At 50.9% G+C, this 27,026-nt stretch overlaps 2 protein-coding genes across 4 annotated transcripts in view; one reads left to right on the forward strand and one right to left on the reverse strand.

Annotated features, from left to right (window-relative positions):
- Positions 1 to 23: 23 nt before the first annotated feature.
- MRM3 (mitochondrial rRNA methyltransferase 3) lies at positions 24 to 7,511 on the forward strand. Of its 3 annotated transcripts, none has more exons than XM_047832646.1 (4): positions 24 to 364; positions 623 to 867; positions 3,477 to 3,644; positions 5,990 to 7,508. In XM_047832646.1, exons 1-4 carry the CDS (start codon positions 24 to 26, stop codon positions 6,526 to 6,528), a joined length of 1,293 nt encoding a protein of 430 aa, XP_047688602.1. In that variant the 3' UTR covers positions 6,529 to 7,508. The 3 variants fall into 3 exon arrangements, with proteins under 3 accessions (XP_047688602.1, XP_047688603.1, XP_047688604.1); XM_047832647.1 differs by having other exon boundaries at positions 143 to 281; positions 5,990 to 7,510; XM_047832648.1 differs by lacking the exon at positions 24 to 364 and having other exon boundaries at positions 671 to 809; positions 5,990 to 7,511.
- A 4,659-nt stretch (positions 7,512 to 12,170) lies between these two features.
- Positions 12,171 to 27,026, reverse strand: part of NXN (nucleoredoxin) — a 159,417-nt gene continuing 144,561 nt past the window's right edge. The window contains exons 6-8 of the mRNA XM_047833269.1: positions 18,312 to 18,491; positions 16,645 to 16,769; positions 12,171 to 13,781 (exon numbers count right to left, since the gene is read on the reverse strand). Coding sequence (XP_047689225.1) covers positions 13,599 to 13,781; positions 16,645 to 16,769; positions 18,312 to 18,491 — 488 coding nt within the window. The 3' untranslated portion in view covers positions 12,171 to 13,598. The remainder of the gene's footprint in view (positions 13,782 to 16,644; positions 16,770 to 18,311; positions 18,492 to 27,026) is intronic.

The following is a 27,026-nucleotide window of genomic DNA, read 5'->3' on the forward strand; positions in this document are numbered from 1 at the left end:
CTGGCAGCCGCCGGCGCGCTTCCATGACGCAACCCACGGGGCGAGGGAAGATGGCAGCGCGGTTGAGGGGTTTAGTTTGGGCCAGCCGGCCGCTGCTGCCGGTGGTCCAAACTTGGGACCTCCACGCGCGGCGCTGGGTCCGGGCGCTGCGGCGGAGCCCCGTGAGAGTGGTGTCTCCATCCGGACAGGTGGTGGAACGGAAGCCCGGTCCTGGGAAGCAGCCCCGTAGAGCGGCGGCTGAGACCGGTCCCCACGAGCCGCGACGGAAGCCGTCGCTTCAGGTGCCTCCATCCCAGAAGCCCTGCACTTGGGAAGATTCGGGGCTTCGCTATGATAAGGCTTTACCCGGAGACAGAAGGCTGAGGTGACTTGTTCCTGTGACTTGTCATGTATTCCCGTTTCTCTTCCCATTTCTCTTCCCGCCTGCCAACCTCTTTCCTCCTTTTGGAGGACTTCTTCCACCAGAATCCATTGGTTTTTATAATGCATGGAGGGCAGAATAAGTGTTTTCCTTGGAATTCATTTGTTAATGTCTATGAAGTTCTTTCTGTTTGTTAAAACTAGGTGTGTCTCGGTAACAAGGATGCTGGTAATTAACCCGTCTTTTTGTTTCCGCCCACAGCAGTGTAATGACAATTGTTAAGTCCAGGCCATTTCGGGAAAAGCACGGGAAGATCCTGCTGGAAGGTCGCAGGCTGATTGCAGATGCTCTCAAGGCTGGTGCTGTACCGAAAATTTTCTTCTTTAGCCGTCTGGAATACCTAAAGGAGCTGCCCATTGATAAGCTGAAAGGTGTCAGCCTCATTAAGGTGAAATTTGAAGATATCAAGGATTGGTCCGACCTAGTAACACCACAAGGAATAATGGGTCAGTGGTTACAGCATGTCACCAGAAGTAGAGACCTAAGATCATTTGTTCATAATTATCTTAAGGCAGCAAATTTTACTTAAATTCAAAATGTTATTGCCTAACCTTTTCTTGAGACACCCAGAAAAACACAGTTCTCAAATCTGTGCATCTTGTAGTATTTTCAGTGGAAGCTGAAGCCAGTTTTTTTGGTCATCGTTTGAATTATAGTTCTTGAATATTATATATTCTCCTTGAATGTTATATATTTTTAGGTCACTTCTTCAACCAATAATGTCCAACTAAAATTTAAGAAAGTGTTTACTAAAAGATTTAGGCCTCTATTTGCACAAGACCACTGCCAGTGTGGTGATAACCTTTCTGTTGTTGACCCCCTTATTCTAGAAGCAGGTGTAAGCAGTAAGCTGCAAGCTGTTACCCTGTTTAGCCCATTGAACAGGAAACTGTGTCTTCCTTTGGTTGACTCTGACTTAAGATTCTTTTTTTCAAGGTTTTTTTTTTTTTAATGTTTATTTATTTTCTAGAGAGAGAGAGACTAGGGGAGGGGCAAAGGGAAAGGGAGACACAGAATCCAAAGCAGAGTCCAGGCTCTGAGCTGTCAGCACAGATCCTGATATGGGGCTCAAACCCACGAACTGTGAGATTGTGACCTGAGCTGGAGTTGGACACTTTAACCGACTGAGCCACCCAGGCTCCTCTAACTTAAGATTCTAATAGATGGTGGTGTCTATTAGCACTTAGAAAGTCTTTTTTCTAAAAATTAAAAAAAAAAAGGAAAAAGAAAGCCTTTTTTTCTGAATATGGGAAGTCTAAATATATCTTTTTGACATTGGAATATATTTTTGATCTGAGAATTGAATGGCAGTAAATGTAGAGGTTTCTCTTGGATAGTAAGGGACAGTTGGGGTAGGAGAAGTTATCTTCCAAGATTCTAATGTTTAGGCCAGGGTCTCTCCTACCAGTTGTGCATGTGTTTTCCTGTAGTGGGTAAAGTGCAGCTATTAGTTGGGAGAGGAAATTTGGGGACTGTCTCTTATTCTGTAACCCATCAAGTCCTAGGGACCTGTGACCCTACACACAGAACTCTCCCCTAGAGTGGGGATTTGGACTGCTAAAGTCCTCCACCCTAAGTATCCGTGCTCTTGTTAGCTATACTTCTAATTCCCTTCTCTATGCTACAGTACAAGTATCATTCATTTTTATCCTGCTGGCCACTTTGGGCACATGTGTTGATAGCGGCTAGCCCATCCTGGACTTCTGTAGCCCTCCTCGTCGTCATGACTGCCTTTCATCGTTTTGTGTCTTTTAAAAATACATATTATTTAGCTTACCCTTTTATTTCATATTTGAGAGGTGGAGTAAAGGGAGAAGGAGATAAGACTGTCAGGCTTCTGGCACATCTCTGAATCCAGTAACGTAAGTAGGGCCTCTAGCAGAGTGTTCTCGTCACGGCAGCTGTCCAGGTAGAGATGAAAGGACTTCAAGGGGTGCCTGGGTGGCTCAGTCGGTTAAGCGTCTGACTTTGGCTCAGGTCATGACCTTGTGGTTCATGGGTTCCAGTTCCATGTCAGGCTCTGTGCTGAAAGCCTGGAGCCTGCTTCCGATTCTGTGTATCCCTCTCTCTCTGTGCTCCTCCCCTGCTTGTACTCTGTCTCTTTCTTCCAAAAAAAAAAAAAAAAAAAATTAACAAGAAAAGAAGTTAAAGGACTTCTAAGGTCCCCTGCTGTTGTGACTCTTAGGTGCAGGATCTTTTTACCACATACAGATACCTAATAGGGAAACCATTCCCTTCCCTTCATTGATGGGTTAGGTATAGGTCTGTATTCTTGGTGTGAATAAATTGGAATAGCCTTTGGGGAGGACAGTTTAGCAGTATCTGTTAAGAGCAGTATCTGTTAAGAGTGCTTGAGTCACCTGGCTGGCTCACTCGGGAGAACATGTGACTCTTGATCTCAGGCCATGAGTTTGAGCCCCATGTGGGGGTAGAGATTACTTAAATATTAAAAAAAAAAAAAAAAAAAAATGCACACACACCATATATTAATTTTACTTGCAAGTGTTTTTCATAGAGAAAAGTTTGGACATATGCATAGAGAGGTATACAGGGATGTTCACTGCAGGGTTTTTTATAATAGGGAAAGTGGAAAATAATCAAATTGTCAGTTGGGGAAGAACTAAATAAAGGTGGTATGTTCATGTTACAAAATAACATGCAACAGTTAAAATCAGGTAACTCCAAATGTATTGACATGGCAAGTTCTCTAAGACATCTCTTGTTATAGAATTGAATAAGTAGTTTACAGGATAACACATAGAGTATGAATTTTGTATGTGAAAGAAAAAAAGCACCTGTATATGGGTAGACATTTATATATGTACGTAGATGCATGGAACAGGTTCTGAAGGGATCTATACACCCCCAAGATTGAAAACAGTTACGGGGAGGAGGTGTCACGGGCAGGACTTTTTGTATCAATTTTTTTCAATCAGAATGTATTCATGTAGTACTTACATGACTAAGAACACAGAAAGATTGATAAATATCTGAAAAGCCAAATTATCTCCCAGGTTCAAATCAGACAAGTGAACCGCCTGTTTTGTTTCCTCAGGGATCTTTGCCAAACCTGACCATGTTAAGATGACATACCCAGAGACTCAACTTCGCCATTTGCTGCCCTTATTGTTGATTTGTGACAATCTCCGTGACCCTGGGAACCTGGGGACGATTCTGAGATCTGCTGCTGGGGCAGGCTGCAGCAAAGTATTACTCACCAAAGGTCAGAGCACTTGTTTCTGAGTGGATTGGTTGGCCATTTGTAAGTGAGCTGGCTCTGTGGGCAGACATACATGGATTTGAATTTTGGGTCTGCCTCTTATTAGCCATTTGTCTGTGAGCAGTATTCTGAGTGTCATTTCCCTCATCTGTAAAGTGGGCATAACAGAATCTACCTGGTAGAGTTGTTCTGAGAAGTGAGATGGTGCACATGAAGTACTTAGCACTCTGCTTGGCACACGTTAGGTACTTCAGGAAATGTCAGTTATCTTTTAAGATTATTTTGACACCGGCTAGGTTATTAAAGAACTTAAAATCAGGGAAAGAAATACATGCCAGTTTTAACACTTCGAGTCCTTTATTTAATGATCTTGAGTTCCCAAATTGGGGGGCATATGAAGCCTTCCTAACTGAAGACATTCTGAATCCTGTAAAAGGAGTGTGAATATGAAATTGGGATGCATTTGCCTTAGCCTTAAGATGGGTCAGACATCCCCACACAAGTTAGCCTCTGACATTTCTCTCTCCTGTCCTCAGAAATTGGGATGAGTAGGCTTGGTTCTAAACAGACTTGCCTAACAGCTGGGACACACCTAAAACACCTATTACAACTTGCAGGGATGGTGAGAGGGAGAGAGTTCATCGAAAACACTCCAGCTATCATTCACTGTAAACTAATGACACCTGCTGCTGAGACTTGCCTCAGTTGCTCCTTTCACCCCTTCGTCCCAGTCACATGTTGTTGGAATAGATGGGAGTAGATGTAGAGATGGCAGCATGAGAGCTAGGTACCGGGGTTCCATCATCAGTACCCCGCCTACCCACCCCATTGTTGAGATCTCTGAGAGCTGGTGTGGTTTTGGAGATGTACCTATATAATCCAAGTGGTGTGTTTGCCACATTCATGGTGGTGGCTGGTGTATAGGACAAGGGGAAGGAGTAGGGACCACTTGGCGTGGTGCCCAGTATGGAGGATGTGAGGATGAGGGGGGAAATCCCACTTTGTTCCTTACTCCCCACCAGGGAGAGGGGTCAGACTGGATGGCTCCCCTCATGAGTCTCGGCCCTCTTTTGTCCTCCCCGTTTTGCCTGCAGCCTCTTGACACACAGCCCAACTCTTCTCTCCAGTTCCCTGCAGTGATTGGGAAAGTCTGTGGTTGGCAGTTGGCGTGGGCAGTGTTACATTCTCTGTGTCTTATCTTCCTTTTAAAATTTGGCTTGCCCACTTACTCTGTTCTGAAGTTGGGTTACTTTTTACAGTAATTTCTAATGCAGAGAGTTGTGTTAACAAGTTAGGGGATGGTGGCAGACATGTGATGCCCTGGCCCTGCTGTCTCTCCCAGCTTGCGGTCCTGAGAAAGACCACGCAGAAGTGGCTGGGCTTAGCATGGGTCTGAATATAAAAAATAGTTCTTTTAGCCTTTTTTCTGTGGTGTGAGAGGGTGTGAGGGTGTGTGTGTGAGAGAGAGAGAGAGAGAGAGAGAGAGAGAGAGAGAGAGAAAGAGAAAGCTGTTGCCTTGGCTTTCCATGGATCACTGTAATTGCCTCCCACTTAATTTCCCCTCTGTGGGGTCTTCCCTGCTCTGGTGCAGATTTAACACTGAAGCCAAATGGGTCTTTCTAAAGCATAAACCAGATTCTGTCACTACTTTACTTAAAATCCTTTGATAGCATTATATTGTTTAATGGACAAAGTCCCAAACTCCTCAGCCTGGCATACCCACCCTCCTTTAAGTTGGTCCTTGCCTGCCTCCCTTTCATCTCCCGCTACACCCCCACCCGCTATTGACCTGATCGCTTTACTTACAGTTTTTGGACTGTGGCACTCTTCCCCCTTCTATAATTTTATCCTCTGCCTCAGCCTTTCTTTTGACAGCTTCCTGCTGTCCTTCAAGATCCAGCTCACTGTCGTGTTCTCTGGGACATTTTTCCTGATAGCTCTGCTTCGTACATGGGATTTTTGTTACCCTATTAATACTTCTTTTACCTCAATTACTGATATCGTAGTCACGTGTTCAGATATTGTCCGAACACCATCGCCCATGATACCATGAGCTCCTGGAGGTTGGAGACATTAATGCTCTTTGCCTCTCCTGTACAAGGTCTGGCCCAGGTGTATGGTAAATGTTGAAGGGATGAAGAAAGTCTTGTTTAGCACTAGCAGGAATTCATCCCTATAGTCCCTTTGCTGGATGCTGCCATAACTGGGGAGGCAGAGGTCCCAGCCATCCCGAAACTACAGGACATTTTTTGCTTTCTCTCCTCATCCAGAATTAATTTGATTTACTGCAAAGATCCCCTGTCTGGGATGGTTTATAATCTTAATTGGATCCTGTCTCTATTTTCTAGGCTGTGTGGATGCCTGGGAACCCAAAGTGCTACGGGCAGCGATGGGTGCGCATTTCCAGGTGCCCATCATCAATAACCTGGACTGGGAAACGTTGCCCAACTACCTGCCCACCGACACCCGGGTCTACGTGGCTGACAACTGTGGCCTTTATGCCCAGGCGCACATGTCTAATAAAGCCAGTGATTACGGCTGGGTATGTGACCAACAACTCTCGAAGTTACACAAGTATGAGGAGGAGGAGGAGGATCTAGAACCTGGAGCCAGTAAAGCCTGGCTCCCTGAAGTTGAGGTCCAGAGTTATGACTTGGACTGGACAGAGGCACCAGCAGCTGTGGTAATAGGCGGGGAGACCCATGGTGTGAGCCTGGAGTCCCTGCAGTTGGCCGAGAGCACTGGGGGCAAGAGGCTGCTGATTCCCGTTGTGCCTGGTGTGGACAGCCTAAACTCGGCTATGGCTGCAAGCATCCTGCTTTTTGAAGGGAAAAGACAACTGCGGGTCAGGGCGGAACACGTGAGCAGGGACAGGAGTTACCCCTGAGAGGGATCTTGGAAGTCAGTCCTTGATTTGAGGTGGTTCCCAGCTCCTCCTGCGTTGTTAGGAGATAGGCAGAATATGGTAATCAGGCCATATTCAGGAGGCAAGAGGTGGGCAAGATGCCATTATATGATTACTGGAAAAATAAGAATTTCCATGAATTTATGCTTATCTTCAAAAGTAACAAGGGTGAGAATTCTTCCTGAGATCTCCCCCAGCTCCGGAGCCGAACTTCCTCTCGAGAGAGCCCGGAGAGCAAGCATGACTCGTGCCCCAAGTGGTGGCAGAGTGGGATTGCTTTATGTTTAAGGGGAGGGGTTTTTGCAGGAACAATCTCTGGTTGGCTGTGCTCTCCCAGGCTGGTGCCCCACTTTGGTCTGGGCCTGGCCAGGGTCACACACAAATGTCTGATGCAAGTGGCCCACAGATTGTGCTTGAGACCCTCAATGCCCCGTCAGCTTTTAGAAGGTAGAAGAGCCCACAGCCTTCATACAGGGCTGAACCCACAAAGGCTCGTCCTCCAGCTTCACAGAGGCCATGATGCCTGTCACACCAGCAGGCTAGATCTGGGAGGCAGCTCAGTACTCCTGGAGTCTGTTGGCATTTGTTCTGTCAACACCTTGGAAAAGTGCTAAGAAAACGAGGTCACTAAAGGATGAAGCCAGTGTCCTGCAGCTTTGTCCCTGGATTATTGTTCCTGCTGATTTTTGTTACAAAATAAAGATCAATGACCGAACAACAAACCCTATGCCTTGTTACTGTTAAGAAAAACAAAACAATGCAAAACAGTATACCTGGCACATAATTCCAAGTCTACTTTATCACACTGGGTGAAAGAAGGAAAAGAAATTTACGTCCCATTCACTTCATAGTCAATGGCTTATATGCCATGCCTTGTGAGTTCTTTTTGCACATTTGTGGATATAATTTAGCAAAGAGGGCAAATTTTCCTTTCTTTAAAATGACTACAGGGGAAGCAACCAGTGATGAGGCTCTGGTTTGTTGAACGATCATGGAAAGTCACTTTCTCAAATTCTTTGCAATTTTAAGGCCAACATTTGTTTTTTTGCCATTTCCCCGGAAAATAAGAATTAAAGAAGGAGCAGTATAGGACAGTACACTACACTGGCTGGAAGAGAAGCTGTCAGATGGTTGGCAGAGCGGCCCCTTGACTTTGTGTTGAGTGGAGCGCCATTGACGGTTTCTGCCACAAGGTGGCAGCCGCACTTCGAAACCACTCCCAACCCTGAAGGGAGGGATTTAAGTTATTGAGAAAGGATGGAGTGAGTCTCTGCACAGAGGGCATTTTGCAGGACATTTGTGCTCAGAGGTGCTGAAGTTGGAGACCCATCCAGATTCTCATTCTCAGCAGAATCTGAAGCATAGATGGACACTGGGCCAAAAAACTAAGGGGGAAGTGGACAGAAGTGGGAAGCGGTTGCCGAGGGAAAAACCAGCATAACTTTTTCCTTTGAATGGAACCTCTGGGAAAGTAGCTCTGGACAAATGTTGATGTCCCCATACGCCTGGAACTCACGCTGGGAAGCCTCACCCTGGTTTGCAGCTTCAGGGCAGGCAGAGCTGCAGAGTCCTCTTCCCTTCCCCCAGCTCGAGGTGAAGATCCTGTCATTAAGGCTCAGAGGATGAGCAGACCTCTGGGGACTGGTTTCCACCAGTTTCACCTGTGACCTCCTACTACTTGCCCCATGGATCATCAAAACACCAGATGTCCCCTTCTAAGCTGAGCTGCTTTTATTTATTTACTTAATGTTTTTGTTTTTGAGAGAGACAAAGTGTGATGGTGAAGCAGGGGTGGGCAGAGACAGAGACAGACACAGAATTGGAAGCTCCAGGCTCCGAGCTGTCAGCACAGAGCCCAATGTGGGGCTCGAACCCACGAACCATGAGATCATGACCTGAGCCCAAGTTGGAGGCTTAACCGACCGAGCCACCCAGGTGCCCCAAGCTGAGCTGCTTTTACCTCCACTTTTGCCATTTTGCCACACGAAAACCCCAGAAACAGCACCACACCAAGGGTTCTGTGGCTAGTGCTGGAAACCAGCTGTGCTGCAGGGCCTGGGTGTTCCCTGGGCCAAGCCCTCCCCGCCCCCACTCGCTTAAAAAAAAATTCTTTTTTAGGTAACACTCACATAGACATCTTTAAACTCCAATGACTTTCTTCAGTGAATGCACAAAAGTAACAAGCTGGAAGTCAAATGAATGGATGAGCTGTTTATTGCTGTGGGCGACTTAAAGTCTGAACTAGCTTGCCACGTATGTCTGCAGCTGAGACAGCCTGCAAGCCGGGCCCTCCAGAGCCGCAGCCAACACTCAGAGGCCAAGTATGACTGAAAGTCTGAATACACTACAGAAGGCATCGGTTCTCTTAACTACGTTTGTTTTCTAGGGGAGCCACCTTCTTCAGCTAAGGCGTCATAGTCAGAGGGCCATCCGCAAAGCTGCTGCTGCTGCACAATGCAAGAAGGGAACAAAGGTTGGGGACGAGATGTGGCCGTGACAGGGTCTGGCCTCCCAGCCTCCCTCTTACCTCTGTGATGGGAAGGGGTGGTGCAACTGACTGCAGACCGGCAGAGGGACTTACTTCCACGTCCTGTGATGTCCGAAGGAGATTTCTTTTTTAGCCCTGGGTCCTAAGATCATGCCCCCTCTTGTATCCTTGTGCTTACCTGTGTTGGGTGACTGACCTGTGTGAAGCATGAACACCCAGGAACCCAGACTTGGGGCTGCCTGCCTCCTTTGGGCTGCACGGTCACCTACAGGCTTGGGGACAGACCTTCATGAGTTAGCAGGTTATTTAATAGAAATCCAGCAGTCCTTCAGAACAAGTCCTACCCAAATCAGTTACACATCTCCTAGCCTGGGAAGTATTGCAAGAGTCCAAGGGGCTGTGGAGACACAGTATGCCTTAAATGAAGCAGATTTTCTTCATGCTTTCACATTTGAGGCACGCCTAGGACATCCTAACGTTGTATTTCCCCCATTGGAAGGAGAAATCGCAGCCATAAAGTGGACCCAATGTAACATTTTCCTACAAACAGCCTTGGTTCCTGGAAACCACGTCCCTTGCATTATTTACTAACACTGGATAATCAGGAACGAAGCTAACAGACGACAGCCATTTGTCAACAGAGGATTTTCCTTTGAGCAGCCTGCTTGGAAGAAAGCCATGGCGACTCTTGCCTGCTGGGTGTTCACAAAGAGGGATACAGGTTCAGTGCTTGCTTCTTCAACACCGCCGCTTCAGGGAACTTGACAGACCCTGAGCTCTGGGCCTCTGGGTCAGTCCTCTGTTCACATGGCACCACCCAAAGAGGCCACAGAGGGCACTGCTGAAGTTCCCTACCGGCCACACGCAGCCGTGCCCAGTCCCATTGGGCGAGTGTGGGCCTGTTCCTCCTGGTCCAGGGAAATAACTTATGAACAGGATGTCCCCATGCCTGAGCCTGTGTGACTGAAGGGCGCTGGGCCAGCTGCCTGCTCACATCCCTCCCAGAGCTATGATTCCAAGTCTACATGCGTGTGCACACGTGTGGTGTTCTCCCTGAGCGGACACTGCGACACCTTATTAGGTTCTGCTGATCTGTTCTTGGACTGTGTTCTATGTCTAGATCATTGCAGAACTCCGTTTGCTACCCTGGAACAAGGCAGCAGGCGGAGAGAACAGCTTTTTAGTGTCTTTAATTAGGCAAGAGGCAAAAACAAAGTCTGGCTGAAAATTACCACTTGAAGTTTGGCTGATGCCAAAACAGTTCTGGCTCCCTGTGCTTGGGTAAGTGAGAGCCATTGAATTTGAGGACATACTTGGAGATGGGGGGAAGCTTCTGGAAAGGAACTTCAGTTGCCCTCTGGCATTTACCGCTGCCCACCGTACATCCCAATTCCAAACACATACCCTTTTTCTTCACCAGATCTTTATTGTTGGGGACAGGTAAAAAAATCTCATCTGTTGTGAACACGAGTAGAGTCGGATCTGGAAGTCACTGTGGTGAGCACAGAATCTGGAACCCCAGGGTGGCATTTTTACAGCCACCTTCCTGCCTCAACCTACTGGGGCCTGGTTTCCCTTGCTGCTGATGGAAGCTATTGAATATATCACAGCTGGGGTTTTAACCTGCTTCCAATTAGTGACAAGAATTAAGGTATTTTGGAGCTGCTTAAGAAGCAGCATCAAGAACCTTTGCATCAAGAACCTTTAAGATCTCATGCTACTGAAACGGGTTTTTACTGGCACTGGGAAGTGGTCCTCCCCCACCATTTCTCCTCAAAGCTGCCACTAGATAAACCTAAAGCTTTTTTTTAGTAAACCTTCCCAGTGACCTTAACCTACACACCCACTCTAAAAGGGGAATTCTGGTGCCAAGGATCCAATTGACCTTAGTGGCAAGTAGTTCTGTCAGCCCCGTACAGGTCACAGAAGAATCACAGATGACCTGATTTTTCTGCCGCGTGACTTACAGGGACTCCTACCTGGACTTTGTTCCTTCTGCGCCAGAAGATAAGTAGTTGCTAAGAGAGACCACTTTTCCTCCAAGGCTATCATGATATAGGACACAGGCAGAAGTCCAAAGAAATCCATCTTCCAAGTAAGGTTGACCTCACCTTGTCCCCACACCCACCACACTCCCAAGAGCTGGCAGGCCTGGCAGTGGGGCGTGTGTGGCGACAACCTCAAGTACAGCACCAAGTTCCTGAGCAACTTCCCGGGGCCCAAGAGAGAAAGCAAAAACCTGAGGGCACAGGCAGATGCTCACGACACCCACGTGGGCATCAAGGTGAGCACATTGCCGGGAGGCCCGAAGCCCTGCCCCAGTCAGGGTGCAGGACCAAGGAGCAAGGTCTGTAGGAGTCCAGCATCTGCCATGCCCCTCAGCACACACACACAGCTATCCCATGAGAAACCTCATGCCTTCAACCAGCACACCAGTACCAAGTACCAGGAAGTACGAAGGGTCCTGGGCAGCATGGCAGGCTAGGCAGCAGGTAGGAGCCAGGCTTGGGATGCAGCCATGATGGGGCAGAAACATGTTTGGAGAGGGATCTCCATTCCAGGGACTGTCCTTCCTGGACATCCCAGAAGACAACGTAGTTTGAGAACTTTGATATGGTGCAACACCTTGTCCCCACACCCACCACACTCCCAGAGGAGACACTGGCAACGTTCCCAGAGAAGCCCCTCCACCCAGCATAGAGCTAGAGTTGAGGGTCTCCAACTGTTGCCTGTTCTTCACTGGGAGACCTGTGTGGGATTCCTTGTTTCTGCAACCGGCCTCCTCAGGCTTCAGAGCACTTGCTCCCCTATGGGGAGGGGATGAGCACCAGTGTCCACAAGAATGCCTGTGAGTGGAGAATCCGCCCTCCACGAGGGCAAGTGGAACCAGGAGAGATGCCAGCCAGAGCTCCAGCAGGGATGTCGGATGCACTAACCCAAAGGAGCTCCCTAGCCTCAGAAGGATCCGGCAGATGACCACGTTAGTTAGTTTCTGCTCTGAAAATTTCTGAAACATAGCTACTAGGAATCCAATGAAAGTCAAGAAGATCTTGTGTGTCTCCCCCCACCCCCGACCCCCCAGGGCCCAGCACCACAAACAAAAAGATTTTTGTTATTAACCACAGGAAAGGCCAAGTCGATAATGTCCAGAGATGCCTGCTTTATTTCTTACTAGGTGATTGGATTTCAGGCTGTGACATCAAGTAACTGTCTAATTACCAGCTAACCTTGTACCTCTGAACTACAAAGCAACAGTCCAATTCAGCAAGGGGCAATGGTGTCAATAGCTGACCGGGGGCTGGGTTTTCTAAATCAGTGGTCTTGGCTGACAGAATGCTGTCAGCGGAGACGAGGGTGAGGCCTGCCATCAGGTGGAAGACCCTAACACCTGGTTGAGATAGGCCCAAATCCTGTGACTCCCTAGGTAAAGCCCCCACCCCAAGTCCCAAGGACACAGCAGTTGTTACTTTTGTTTCCTGGGACCCAAGCTACCTGAGCTTGCTCAGCAAAGTGGATCCAAAGCGTACTTTTAGTTGACATGCCCTCTGCTCACACTGCCACCCTAGGATACAGCTCTTTCTGCAGGTTCTTAGGGAGAAAGCGAGGCTTCTGGTAATTTCTTGTCTCTTTTTAGTTCTGCTTTGAAAAGAAAAGAGGGATGACAGAGGTAACCAAAGGTGGTCACAGGCACCGCGGCAGAGTGGGCCGAGTGTCAGAGGTCTGTGCTGGGTGAGGTGGGGCACCTCCAAGAACACAGGGCTGGGTGCCTCTTCTCGGGAAGATGTCCGAGGGGAAGAATTAACAACATTCCAAGACAGCAGAGGCTGTTTGTACAAGAAGGCAGAAACTTGGAGAAGGTAAGATCAAGGAAAAAAGATGTAAGAAAAAATCACATGGTAGGAGCTCAGAGTAAGCAATTACTACATGAATCTTTACCATAGCTACTCTTTCTCACCAGAAAAGAACACAAGCTTCCTTTGAGATCATGAAATCCCCGGCCCAAGAACCGACTGCCAAGCTGGTGTTTTTCCCTCACACCAAGAGGGAGAGTCACTAGACGAAGTCACTTAGGAAGGGATGTTCTCACCAGCAGCTCTAACCTGAGGCGAGCAAGGCTGCGGCCCTTTCCCTGCTCCACCTGCATGTACGTGTGTCACTGAGCTGTCCTGGGCCCTGCGTGTGCATGCTGACACCAGAGGCCGAGCCAGAGCACCAGCGCACTGTCCCTTCACGCTCGCTCGGCAGAAGAATGCCTGGCAAACACTGCTCCCAGAGCTAGTGACTGAGAGTGTGATGCAGTCCTGGCTCTGGCCGGGTTATGCCAGCCCCGTGAATCCCAGGCCGAGTCTCCAAACATGGTGGGTTCTTCTGCTGCTGAGAGGATGTGCACCTTAGGGTGCTAGCTGAGGAGTTAATGCAGAAAACAAGGCACCACAGAGAGGTTGGACACTTGGGTTGTGTGATTCAGGACACGCCGGAAAAGTCCAAGGGTGGAGGGAAGAAAGGGGAGGAGGAAGAGGAGAAGACCGAGTTTTAAATAACGTCTCCTGAGGCCGGAGCCCCACTAGATGGGCTCTGGTTTGAGCTTTTCTGCTAGGAAGTCATTCACAAAGGCCTCCACAATGGCAGGGGTGATCTCCTCCACGTCCATCACGTACTTGGCCCGGGCTGACATGTCCAGAATGGTGAGCAAAGGGGCCGCCTCGGGCAGGTTGGTGTAGTCTCGCAGGGAGTCAGTCATGTCATCCTGGAAGTCACCAGAGGGAGAGAAAACAGTACGTTTTCAAGAAGGAGGCTAGAGAGTCCCCAGAACGCAGCCACTCCATTGTCCTGAGGAGCGGGCGGCCGTCCGGAAACGATGGGCTCTCAGAACAGGGAGCAGTGGACTCTGCCCTGCCTGGGGGAGGGGAGGGTGCTTTGTAAAGTCCTCTCTGCATCTCCCCAAACCACCAGAGAAGTCCTCTTTCTTCATTAGCACAAAAGCAACTTTAACATGCCCTCTGCTTTGTAAAAATGTGATGTCTTTTGATCACTTACTTTTGCAACTGCCTCTCAATTATTGGCGGCCCCACTATGGATATCTGAGGCCAACCTGGCCAACCTTCAACTCCGGAACGTCTTTAACAGAAACAGATCACTGTCCCCACCCCACCCCTGAGGTTTTGGGGGTGAAACTGAACAGCCAGTAGAAAAGACAGGGCTACTGCAGTACTTCCTGAGGCTTACATGGGTGGCTGCATTTATCATACATTCCCAGTGACTGTCCAGATGAATTTGCCTTATTAAGTAGAACGGCAAACCTAGAAACCCAAAGATAGGAGACAGACCTGTAATGGAGCAACCATTTGAGATTACCTTTCATGCACCCGACCCCCATTTGGTAGAGAACAGGAAATGGACTCTACATAGCCACCCCAACCCAAGTCACCCTGCAGAGGAAGGGCCTGGGGTATTCCTGGCCTTAAACGCTGGCGAATAGGAGGTATGAGATTTACTGGTCACTGGTTTCTGAGACAAAACAAACAAACAAACAAAAACCCATTCCATTCTCAAAGGGCAAATCTTTAGGAAGATGATTAGTGATCGTCTTTTCTCCCTACCCCAGAAATGGCATGCACTTCCAGCAATGGCGATGAGGGATTCAGCACCTCTGGCACTGTTCACCCCGCTCAGGCCCTCCATGTGGGTTAATAAACAACCTTCATGATAGACAGAGGGGAGACACCTGGACAAATACTGTGTATCGAATTCCCATTAGGAGGCCTTGGCCAGCTGAGCACAATGCTGCGTCCCCTCCCCTCTCCCTCTGTGCAAACCACAGGGAGATGAATTCAATGTCTACTAAGGCTTCAGAAGGGATGACCTCCACCTGGCAGAGTGGAGGGGATCAAGATAAACACCCTTAGCCCCAGGAGGAGCGGGAGAGGGCTGGAGTCCTGGCTCAGAGGTGCTTGGTCAGTGCTTGATGTTCTCACACCCCAGGACCATCCCCTTCCACACGGCCTTGCTTCTGAGCATGAGGACGAGAACTGGACTAAGACAGCTGCCAAGGTCAGGATCCCAGGTGAAAGGCACAGGAAGGACGAGGTGGCCAGGTGGCAAGATGGAGCAGTGGATGACCCTGTCAGACCCTCCTCTGTCCTAGACCCTTCCCTCCAGGCCTGGGCCTGGCCACCTGCCAGACCACGTGGGCAGCAGGAGGGACATCACTGCCTCTGGAGTCACACTGACCTCACGTTCAGTCCTCTGAGCCACCTACTTAATGTGCGACTTTGAGAAGTCATTTTTGTGAGCCCAGGTCTTGTCCCCTGCAAAATGGGTCTAAGAGCAGCTCGCACAGGGACGAGGCGTGAGCGGTCTGTGCTCTCGAAGCCTCACTCATCTGTGAGATGGTAATGACCCCATCCCCAGTCAGAGAGGTGAGGAGCAAGTGGGATGGTGCCGGTGGTGCTTGTCTTGGTGCCTGCTACACAGAAAACCCGCAAATGCGCCTTTTCAGCCACATTTCTAAAGCAGTTACTGGAGCTCCCCAGCCCCAGCCCCAGCCCTGACCCTGGCTCGGCCCCTGCTGTCCTGCACCCATCTTTTCTGTCTCGGCCATCTGAAAGGGGTTAGAGTTCAATAAATTCAGAGCAGCTTGCATTTGTGCTTTGTGTAGAGCGGGCTCGTGTAGCCCCAAGGCAGGACCCTGTGAACCTGTTTTGTTCCCTCTGCCCCACGGCAGAGCAGGGTGACTTGAGCTGCCTGTGAGGGACCCGGTGGGGCTTAGGAGGGGTGGCTGTTGAGGAGGTGATGAATGGGTGGTGGTTGGGGGTCTGGCCTCATTGCCTCTCCTGGTATCCAGACAACACAGCATGAAACGAGCGCTGGGCTCTGACCAACTGGGGATGCAGATGGGTGGCAGGAGGGCAGGGGGCTTCAAAAAGTGTGTCTGTCAATAGCTTCCGGCCGGCGCCTGGGGTTGGGTGGGGGAGAGGGGAGGGAGGAGGTGGCGGAGCATGCGTGGACTGGCCTCCTGGGGGCGGGACTACGGCCATCTTGCAGGGATTTCCCCCATCTGCAGGATGGAGGCTCAAGCACCAGGGTGGGACAGGCACCCGGCTGAGGCCTTCTCACCCTGTGTAAAGTCCTCCGGTCAGCCCATCCCAGCTGGAGGCCTTCAAGGGACAGGTCCTGGGCGAAAAGAGCCTGGGACAGCAGCAGTTTCCCACCTGAGCACCCTCCCTGGGCTGGCTGGGGAACTGCAGATCCGAGTCGAGGCCCCCAGTCAGGATGCCTGCAATGAGGGAGAGCCCACTTTGCAGGTCAGGGCGGAGGGACTGATCACAATCTTTGTGGCTGCCACTCGTGCTAGCGGCCTGGGTAGTAGACTGCCAGAGGCAGCGCTGTCCCGGGAGGGCCTCCTGCTGCACGGAGGCTGCTGAGCAACAACGAAAGGGAGGAAGGTGCAGCAGGGACCATGCTGGATGACACCTTTTCATGCCATGGTTGTCTGTGGGCTCCTCACCCCAGATCCCGGGGCCCCTTTGAACATCCCCTAGGGCTGCATCGCTCATGTTCTAAGAGTTGGCCAGCCGAGCAGCCCGTGGCCCAGGCCCCAGTGCACTCACCTCCCCCGCGACAAAGAACAAAAGTGGTGCCTCCTCCTCTTTGGCTTTGTACTTGGCAATGATCTTCTCGGCTATTGGCTGGATCAGTTGCTTGGCTGCCTCGGACTCCCCATCATCCTCAGAATCTGTAATGGGGAAAGAGAGACACGAGAAGCACTAGTTTGTGGAACAGATGGAGTGGTGTCCCCTGAGGGAGCTGGGTCCTGGGCCCGAAATGCCCATCCGGGGAAGCCCCTGAATGGAAACAAAACGTCCCTTGGGACAACAGGCCTCCCCTCCTGGGTGCACGAGGGTGTGTTTGCAGCGCATTCGCACCACTGCGCGCTGAACTTCCCCTGAGCCAGGATCTGAGGTCCTTGTAGCTCTTCTCTCAATCACAGAATCACAGCATGACCTCAGATCTGACCTCCTATCAAAAATGGCAGGACTGATGGTGGCAGTGGGGTGCCCCTGAGGCCCTGGAATGCCAGCTTCAGGGCTAGCCGGACTCTTCTGGGAGAGGATGGACTGCCTGTGTGGGAGGGGGCCTGCCCAGATGTCCGGAGCCCCCTTTAGTCACCTCTTGCCTCCAGGGAAAGAGCAGCTTGGGAGCAGCCACACACAGGGGCCCTGGGGCTCACTCCTGATGGAGCCTGTAGCCCAGAGCAAGAACAACACCCCTAGGGGCAAAGCGGGAAGGAGAGACAGCAGGATTTGCACCTAGAAATGCCACATTGCCCAAGGGGCCCTCAGCCTGAAGACTTGGCAGGACTTATTCTAGATCTACATCTCATCAGCTCTGTGACACTGGGAACTCGCTTTATCTCTCTGGGACCTTCTCATATCTTCTCAGATGGCCAGTGAGCTGCAACTGTCCCTAAATTCAGAACTGTGTCCCAGAGGCCCCAGGATGTGGGTGTGGGAGTAGGCAGTAGGCGGCAAAGCCCCAAGGACAGTGATTCCCCAGGAGGCCTCTGTTCTTCAAGCACAGGGGCCAGCTTGCAAGTCAGTTTAAGAATCCCCTTGAGTCTGCTGATTGGCTCCCATACCAGACTTCCAGAGCACAGGGTAGGATATGCCCCCCCAATGGCATCTTAGCCATGACCCTCATACCCCAGATTATTTGGGGAGTTGGAGCTGAGCAACACAGCCCAAGGCAGAGGGTGAGGTGGCCCTTGGCCAGCAGTTGCTCTGTTTGCAAAAGGAACCAGGGTCATCCCACAGGGCTGCAGGGAGCCTGGAGTGGATGTTCTGGTGTCCCCCTGGCCCCCAGAGCAGTCACCCACTGAACAGAGAAGACACCGAGGGGGGCACGCAGAGACAAGGCCCTGAGGCTGGGGTGGGGGGCCTCGGCCCAAGGGGGCCCAGCCCCTGCAGCTGCTGTGCACGCAGCCCTGCCTCCTCCCAACAATGGGTCTGTTGGAGGGGGGCCGGGCTCCAGCCTGACCTATTCTTCCCAGCTGGCAGTCGAGGAAGGAAAGCACAGCGGCAGCTCTCAAAGCCCCTCCTGCAGGGGCAGAGCCATGAATAAATCATTGGGGTCAAAAGCAAGGCTGCCGGGAGAGACAAAGGCCCAGGCTCGGCATTGTTGGCATTGTTCAGGATGGAAAGAAGCTGCAGGATGGACACCCCCCACGTGAGGTCTGTCTTGTCCAGCCCACCCTGGGGCTCCTGCTGGGGCTTCATACCTACAAAAAGGACGAGGCAGGGGCCCTCGTTGAGTTGCACGGCATTGGAGTCGGAGAGCTCCAGCACGGGTTTGGGGTGCCACGGGAACTCCCTGCAGTCCTCATCGTTCAGCACCTCCACGCGCCCCTGCCGCGTGATCACTTCCCCCTGTGGGTCCAGCACAATGAGGGTGGGGATGCCTGTGAGGGAGAGAGCTCACTTGAGAGTCCAGAAGTGCTGGGACAGAATCCAGGCTCAGCCACTGACCAGCCACGGGACTCCCTCGGGTCTGCCCGCAACTTGTCCAAGAAACCGGGCAATTCACTTCATCCCCTGGCTTCAGTGTCCTCCACTGCAATGTGGTAAATGGACCGCGGCACCCTCCTTCCCATCTTTGTAAAGATCAGCGAGGTCGTGCACTTAAGGAACTCAGCACAGGGTCTTGGCACTTAGAAGCACTCAATTAAATCCTAAAGAGATCCCAGAGAAGCAGGAGACGCCCCTGCCACCTGCAGGGTGTGAAAACACCCCCCCACACAGCGTACTTGCTGCCCACATAGGCCAGCACAAATCAACCCAAGCAAGGGGAGTCCACACACAGGCTGGCAGTCCCACCAGTGTGAGCACAGAGGCTGGAGGAGGGGAGGAGCCTGGGGCAGGGGCCACAGCAGAACAGGGGACAGCTGGCTGCTAGTGAGCCAGGGGCCCCACCTCCATCTCCAGCCCTGCTGCCTGGGGAGGTTCTGAGGGGGACAGTCCCTAGAGGGAGCATGCTGACGGCAATGCTGCCACCCCCACTTTAGAGTCCTGGGCTGGAGTAAGAAATGCAACACAGAACTCTCCTCCACAAACAGCACGCCCCACCCCCCTGCCCATAAAGCCTCAAGAGAAAAACCAGGAAAAAAACCCATCCTGGGTTACACTCGCATTTGGGATTTCCACCTCCTTGCTCTGCGTACCCTATTCCCTGCTGCCTCTCCTCCAGCCAGGGTACCCCCTACCAACCGCAGCCCATAGCCCTTTTGGAGACACTTGTCTCTCCACTACTGGCAGCCGCTCCCCTCACCCCCTCCTAACCAGCCACCTCTCCTCTGGAGCTGACCAGAGCTTTTTAATTTTCTATGGGCCAGCGAAAGCCGTAGCAATTTAATATTTATAGATTCCAAAGCATTCAGTGAGTAATTTGCTCCACTGACATTTTGCTTCTCTGTGGGGGAGGGTGGGGACAGCAAGGGACCCGGAATGTGGTCCTAGTGTTTTGTTACCCGGCGCGGCTGCTGGCGCAGCAGGCATGCAGTGGAGGGCCTGTCTTCAAAAGGACTTAAGTGAGTCCATTATGTTCACACCTATTAGAAGTAGCTTGGCATGCTGGAGAACAAGTCCAGAGAGAAATGGGCTCCAGAGAACTGCCGTTCCCACCACACCACACACAAATGCATGCAGCCAGGGCTCCTGGGGGCTTTCAGGACACTATCAGCTGTCCAGGCCTCCTGAGTTGGGAGTCACACAGAGCCTACGGGCGTTTCCAGCCTCATCCTCACACCTGCATGTTAGCCTCCAGGGGCCTGGGTTCCCCAGCCCCGAGGATGGGGCTGGGCCTGAGTCAGCAGCCTGAAGGGGCTGGGGGCCACGATGGGGATGGGGGCCTCCCATCGCCACGCCCCATCTCAAATATGCTTTGGCTAAGTTCTTTAATCAGAGTTGGTGTGGTTCTGACATTGGGCAATTTAGGAGTGTTGGGTTAAACCAGGGCCTGCCCACTGCTAATATGAGACACAGCAGCCAGCCTGTTTGTAGCCCAGACATAGGATGCTGAGTTGGTCTCTGAAGACGGACCAGCCACAGAGGACAGAGAAGGGAAGAAAAGTAAAATCTGAAGGCAAAGAAACCCAGTTCCTGGTTTGGTGCCTCAGTTTCTCCAAGGGACTACTCTAAGGGGCCTTCTGTGTTACCACGGCTGTAGCCTCTCTGAAGTCCTCACTGGTGGGGACCAGCAGGGCAAGGACATGGAGCCCCTGTCTGGCTGCTCAGGGGTCCTCAGCTGATTCCACCAAGGAACAGCACCCCTGGGCCTTGGCTCTCCCCACCCCTTGCCTGCAGCTACACAAAAGCAAAGTCCCCACTCGTATTTGTGCTTTGACACCAAAGCCCACGTCTAAGAGCCAAAGGTAACCAGGTGTGTGTGACTGTCGTACATCAACAGAAAGCAGCTTGGTAAAATGCCCACAGTCAGACTGCAAACCCAGAGAAGCCCCTTTCTGGCACATGCACTGGGCCAGGCCCCTCTGCCATCATGCCCGGCCCTAGAGCCTTAAGTGTGTGTGCTCCCCTCCAGGGGTGACCCGCAGGAAGAATGGGAGAGCTGTCTTAGCACATCTGCTCAGCACTAGCATGGCCCATGCTACTCCACTTCCTCCCCATAATAGACAGCTGCGGGAGGCACGATTAATCCTCTTTTCACGGACGGCCAAGTTACCTAACTAAGGTCATCCGGCCAAAGGTGGCCAAACTGGGACAGGACCTCCAGTCTGCCTGTTGCAAAAGCTGCTGCTTTTTCTACCTGGCCACTGCCAGCAGGGGCTCTCGCGGGTAGGCAAGGGAAGGCCCCCGGCATCCAGTTTTCTGCACCAGCAGCCGCCCTCCTCTTCCTCCTCAAGGCCACAGGGAAGGAGGCTGAGACTGCAAATCATCTCTTCCCTTTCCTCCCCCACAGCATACATTCCCGGCTCCCCTGAAGCGGGTTCCCGGAAGCAGAGACTTAGAAGGAAAAAATAGGGCAAAGCCCCTAACGGGAAACTGAAAGGGAATGGAACATTTCTAATCGATGCCTTTGTGCAAAATAACTTTGGCGGCACCAGTGAGGGGCTTCTCCGAAGGGAATGCAAAGGGAGCACGTGTCATCTCTGCCTGAGCTTCTGGTTCCCCAGCTGGGGGCGCTGGAGTGGCTGGGGGAAAGTACGGTGAGAATTCCAAGGCAGATCCAGGCCACCCACTTCACTTCTTGGAGCCTCATTTCCATGGCCACCACAGGGGGTAGAGACAGTCTCCTATCGCAGTGGGTGTCGGGAGCAACAAACAAGATGACAAGTATAAAATGCTGAAAGCGTTTTACAATGAGTACTCCAGAAGTATTAGCCCCTCTTATAAATAAGTTCATTATTTTTAAAGTAATTTTTTAAGTTTAGTTTTTAATTTATTTTGAGAGAGAGACATAGAGAGCAAGAGGGAGAGAGACAGAGACAGAAAGAGGGAGAGAATCCCAAGCAGGCTCCGCACTGCCAGCACAGAGCCCAATGTGGGGCTCCAACTCATGTACCGTGAGATCGTGACCCGAGCCGAAGTCAAGAGTCGGACGCTTAACTGACTGAGCCACCCAGGCGCCCCTCGTTATTATTATTTGTGGTCATCCTAGGTTGATTATGTGGCTCATGAGAAGGCACAGGTACAGAAAAGACTGGTGCCTTGCTCTCGTGAGATACACAGAAACCTTGTGCTGGCCGGAGGAGGCTTACTAAAGAAACAGAAAACAGAGACAATGTCCACGCTGCAGCAAGCATCCTAGGAACCGTGTGACGTCTACCACACGTGGGGTTGGTGTTCGTTTACTTGCACCAGGCCAAGCGTAACCTTTGGGTGAGGAACACACACCAGCGCTCCTAGAGAGAGCTTCTGCCTCAAGCCCCCTGCCCTGGGGAACTGGGCTGGACCACGAACAGTGCCCCAGAACCCCCTGCACAGTCTCTCTCAAAACCTACAGAACAAAGACCAAGGCCCGAAGGCCTGCTCCAAACGGTTTCCTCCTGGAAGGAGCCTTTCTGTGAGTATTTAAAACAATCTCAAAGACATGTGTACTGAGCCTGTCCCACATTTAGTTTGGCTGCTTTTCTGCTGAGCAAAAAGGGGGTTTTGAAGGAGGCGGCAGAGGGGGCCCGGGGCAGTGGAACAGAAGCTAGGCAGGGCTGTAACCCCAATGACCTTCTGTCTCTGCTTCTAGATGGCAACATGACCCGAGGGGGCTGGCAGTCATCATGCAAAGATTGCTGGGAGCTGAAAGAGAAATGGAAGGAAAAGCAGAGCCTTAGGCAGGAGGAACAGGTGAGGGTACAGGGCAGGGCAAAATAGATGATCACGACAGTGGTCATCATGGCGACTACAGCAGGATGGAAACTGTAACATGTCATTAAATAGAAAGTAGAGAATCCCCAGTCCCGTGTGTATGATTACAGCTACATATAAGTATGTGTGCGTGTGGACAGAGACCAAAAGGGAGTCGGAACAGTGAAAACAATTGTGTAGTAAGGCAGGAATGCGGGTGAGAGCAATATAGACTCGAGTTTTCTTAGATGGTGTTATGATAAATGTGTATTAGCTTAAAATACAAACCAAAAAAAAAACCGGAGGGCAGTCGGGCAGGGCAACAAACTCAGGCTAACGCCTTGGCCTTATCAATTACGGGTTCCCTTCAACAGCTCCCTCTGCACTCCCTGCTGGCTCCCCCCAAACCCACCCTTGCCTGGAGAGCTATGGAAGGGAGAAGGCAGCTGGTCTGGGTGGTAAAACTCAGAGAATCCCAGGGCACCTGGGCAGCTTAGTTGGTCAAACGGCCAACCCTTGGTTTTGGCTCAGGTCATGATCTCAGAATTTGTGGGTTCGAGCCCCATCTTGGGCTCTGCACTGATGGTGTGGAGCCTGCTTGGGATCCTCTCTCTCTCTCTCTCTCTCTCTCTCTCTCTCTCTCTCTCTCTGCCTTCTCATTCTCTGTGTCTCTCTCAAAAATAAATAAACATTAAAGAAAAAAAAAACACTTAGAATCCCAAGGGAGGGTGCGAGGACGTGTCTAGCCTACTTGCACTTGGCCAGCAAGCCCAAAAGCCACTTGGGCATGTGTCTGTGTCAGAGGCACAGAGACATTTGTGGCAGCATTCCTACAATACACAGAAACCAGACACAAGCAAGTGTCCATCAAACAGGGTAACGACTATGTAAACCGTGGTCCAGTTGTACAGTGAAACCCTTTACAGCACCGAAGAGAAGTGAATCAGATATAAATATCAACAAGGACAAATCTTGAAAGCATAATGTTTAGTGAGAAAAGCAAGTTACAAAACGATATTACAGCATGTCAGCACTTAAACATGCTTCTAAAAAACACACCCAGCATGACCATATATTATTCATGGATTCATACATATGCTGTAAGGATATGAAAACCAATTATGAAGATACACACGAAGTGCATGGTAGCATTTCCCCCAGGGGAAAAGGAAAGAGAACAGCACTGCACAGGAGTGAGGGGGAGTCTCCCCTTGGTCTGTATTAATGCTCCCATTTATCTCTATTTTAAATACCAGAAGCAAAAATCTCAGTTCTAGGTGGTGGCCACACTGGGTGCTTGTTACTATTTTTTTTTTTCCTGTCTGCTTTTTCTTTTTGTATGTTCTCCAAATTAAACAAGACAAACAGAATGGCGCTGCTCAGGAGGTCCCACGGCAGTGCGTGGCCTGACCTCCCCAGGCCCGCAGGGCCAGCCCTTTCATTCCTGAGATCTATTAAAAACACCAGCATTGGCCCCTCACACTCTAATGATTGAAAAACACAATCTCCAAATGCTTTGTTTCTACATATAACAATTTTTAAAAATATATTTATTATTATTTATTTTTGAGAGAGAGAGAGAGAGAGAGAGAGAGACAGCATGTGAGCCAGGGAGGGGCAGAGAGAGAGGGAGACACAGAATCCGAAGCGGACTTCAGGTTCTGAGCCGTCAGCACAGAACTGACACAGGGCTCGAACCCATGAACCGAGAGTGCATGACCTGAGCCAAAGTTGGATGCTTAACCGACTGAGCCACCCTAGGAGCCCCCCGTTTCTATACAATAAATAGGTTCTGCCTCAAATTCATGTTTTGAAAGGGGTGGGGAAGAGGGCAAAGTTAGGGAAAGAGAGAAGAGAATGGCAGGAAATGGAACAGGAAGGAGGGAAAGGGGAAGACAAACAGAAAGATGAGCAGGGAAAGAGGGCGACAGAAAAGCCACATAAGCCACATATCCTGCAGCAAGTAGCCCTCACGCTGCTGCTGCCCCCTCCCCCCCTCTGCCCCCCCAGCAGCTGGACTGAAGGCACCATCCACCTCGGGGGCTGTTTTCCCAGAGGCAGGGCCGACATCTGTCCGTCTGTCCACTCAGGGCCCTACACAGACCTTAGGCTGTCTGCCCTCCCCAGAGGTTGGGGCCAGGGGAGGAGAGAAGGAACAAAACACTAGGGCCCCCCAACCCAGGAGAGAAGGGGCGCTAAGCCTCCCTGCAAAGAACACGGTGTTCCCTGACAGCCCGGATTAGTTAGACAATTGCTAATGGGATTTGCCTTTTGCCAAGTATGTCTAAACCCTTTCCTTAGAAAGGCATTTAAAACCACTTATAGGGCTCCAAATTCCCCAGTCCGCATAAAGCAGTTGGGGTAGGGAGGCCTAGGGCTTGGTGTAACCTGGCTACTCCCCTGAGATGAAGGAAACAGATGAGGCCAAGTGCCAGGGCCTCGGTGAGCCCGGGTGGCCTGGTGAAGCCCGCTGGTTAACATAGCCTGGGCTCAGTCCAGAGCCTAGAGGAAGCCAGTGACCAGCCGCCCGCAGCGGCGCGACTTTCGGCCTGGCCAGGCTCATCAAGGCCTGCGGCAGGCTCTGCGACGACCTCAAGATCCAGACTCTCGCATGGCCGCCTGGACGGGCGGGCACCTCAACAAGGCCTCCTTCAGTGCACTACTGGGTGGGGCTCGCAATCCACAGATGCTGTAAGTCCAGCTTTCAGGATGCCCAGAGGACCCCGGGTTCTTTCCGCATTACCCACTTTCATCCGAGTCTGTCAGGATAACACAGGGGAGCTCTGTCCTCACGTGCCTCAATACACAAAGTGACCGTCAAGATCAAGTTACTCACTCGCTCTAAGGCACAGACCAGGCCAGGTGGAGGTGGCTCACCTTGGGGGTGGGCAGGGGAATGTACCTGGCACTGCTCTGTGAAAGCACCTTCAGAACGCTTCCGGGGGAGACACCCAGCCCAGGGCACACAGAGAGTCAGGCGGGGAGCACGAACTCTCCCACACACAGCCTTGCAGGATTCACTGAAGACTGGATACTCAAAACAGCAGGACCTCTCTACTGCCCCTGTGTATGTCTGGAGTGTGTGCACACGATGATACTGTAATATAAGAAATACATATGTGGCCTTCATCCCCAGTTCCTGACACCAAGCTCCTAAAACCCTTGTAATTTCCTCAGTGGCAGGGGTGAGAGGGACATTCTTTGTCGCGATATTTGGTCTTACAACATTTGGTCTCAGAGCCTGCGACAGGAGCTTCTGAGGCCCTTGAAATGTGGGAGTGACAAGTATGTTGTGTGTAAGGAGTTGACCAATGGTGGGGGAGCCCTTACATAACTTCAGAACGTGGGGGCTGGTTGCCAGAAAGGCCTGATGAGAAGGTTGCAACTTCCAGATGGACCCCCTGACCTCTGGGGAAGGGAGAAGGTTGGAGGTTGAGCTAATCAATAATGGTCAAGGTGGGTGCCTGGATGGCTCAGTCAGTTAAGCGTCCGGGACTCTTGGTTTGAGCTCAGGTCATGATCTCACAGTTGATGAGTTTGAGTCCCATATCGGGCTCTTCACTGACAGTGCGGAGCCTGCTTGGGATTCTCTCTCTCCCTCTTTCTCTGCCCCTCCCCGACTCATGCATGCATGTGTGCTCTCTCAAAATAAATAAACATAAAAAAAACAATGGTCAATGATTTAATTGATTGTATCTGTGTAATGAAATCTCCATAAAGACCACTAATTGGTGGGGTCAGAGAGATCTGGGGGGGAGGGCTGAATCCATGGGGGTGCTGGGAGGGTGGTGTGCCTTGAGGACATGGGGGCTCTGTGCCCCTTCCCATATACCTATGCATCAGTTCCATCCGACTCTTCCAGAGCTGCATCTGTTACAATAGACTGATGATAGTAAATCAACTGTTTTCCTGAGTTCTGTAGGACATTCTAGCAAAGGACTAAACCCAAGGAGGGGGTCATGGGAACCCCTGATTTATGGCCAGTTGGTCAGAAGTATAGGACGCCTGCACTTACGATATTAATGTCTGAAGTGTGGGGATTCTGGTGGGACTGAGCCCTTGACTCGTGGGATCTGCCACTAACTCCAGGTCAATGGTGTCAGAATTCAGTCAACTTGCAGGACACCCAGAGAACCCAGGAGGTTGGTGTTGGGGAGAGGGAAACACTCACACACATTTGGTATCAGAAGTGTTGTGAGTAGGGGCGCCTAGTTGCCTCAATTGGTGGAGTATGCAACTCTTGACCTCAGGGTTGTGAGTTTGAGCCCCATATTGGATGGAGAGATTACTTAAAAGTAAAATCTTTTGGGGCGCCTGGGTGGCGCAGTCGGTTAAGCATCCGACTTCAGCCAGGTCATGATCTCGCGCTCCGTGAGTTCGAGCCCCGCGTCAGGCTCTGGGCTGATGGCTCGGAGCCTGGAGCCTGTTTCCGATTCTGTGTCTCCCTCTCTCTCTGCCCCTCCCCCGTTCATGCTCTGTCTCTCTCTGTCCCAAAAATAAATAAACGTTGAAAAAAAAAATTTTTTTTTAAAAAGTTAAAATCTTTTTTTGGTTTGTTTTTTAAAGAACTGTTGTAAGTAAAAACAGCTCAGAAAATACAGACATACATATAAATACACCTGTTGAATGACTTTGGAAGT

Source organism: Prionailurus viverrinus, chromosome E1 (genome assembly GCF_022837055.1).
Source record: "Prionailurus viverrinus isolate Anna chromosome E1, UM_Priviv_1.0, whole genome shotgun sequence".
NCBI classification, from domain to species: Eukaryota; Metazoa; Chordata; class Mammalia; order Carnivora; family Felidae; genus Prionailurus; species Prionailurus viverrinus.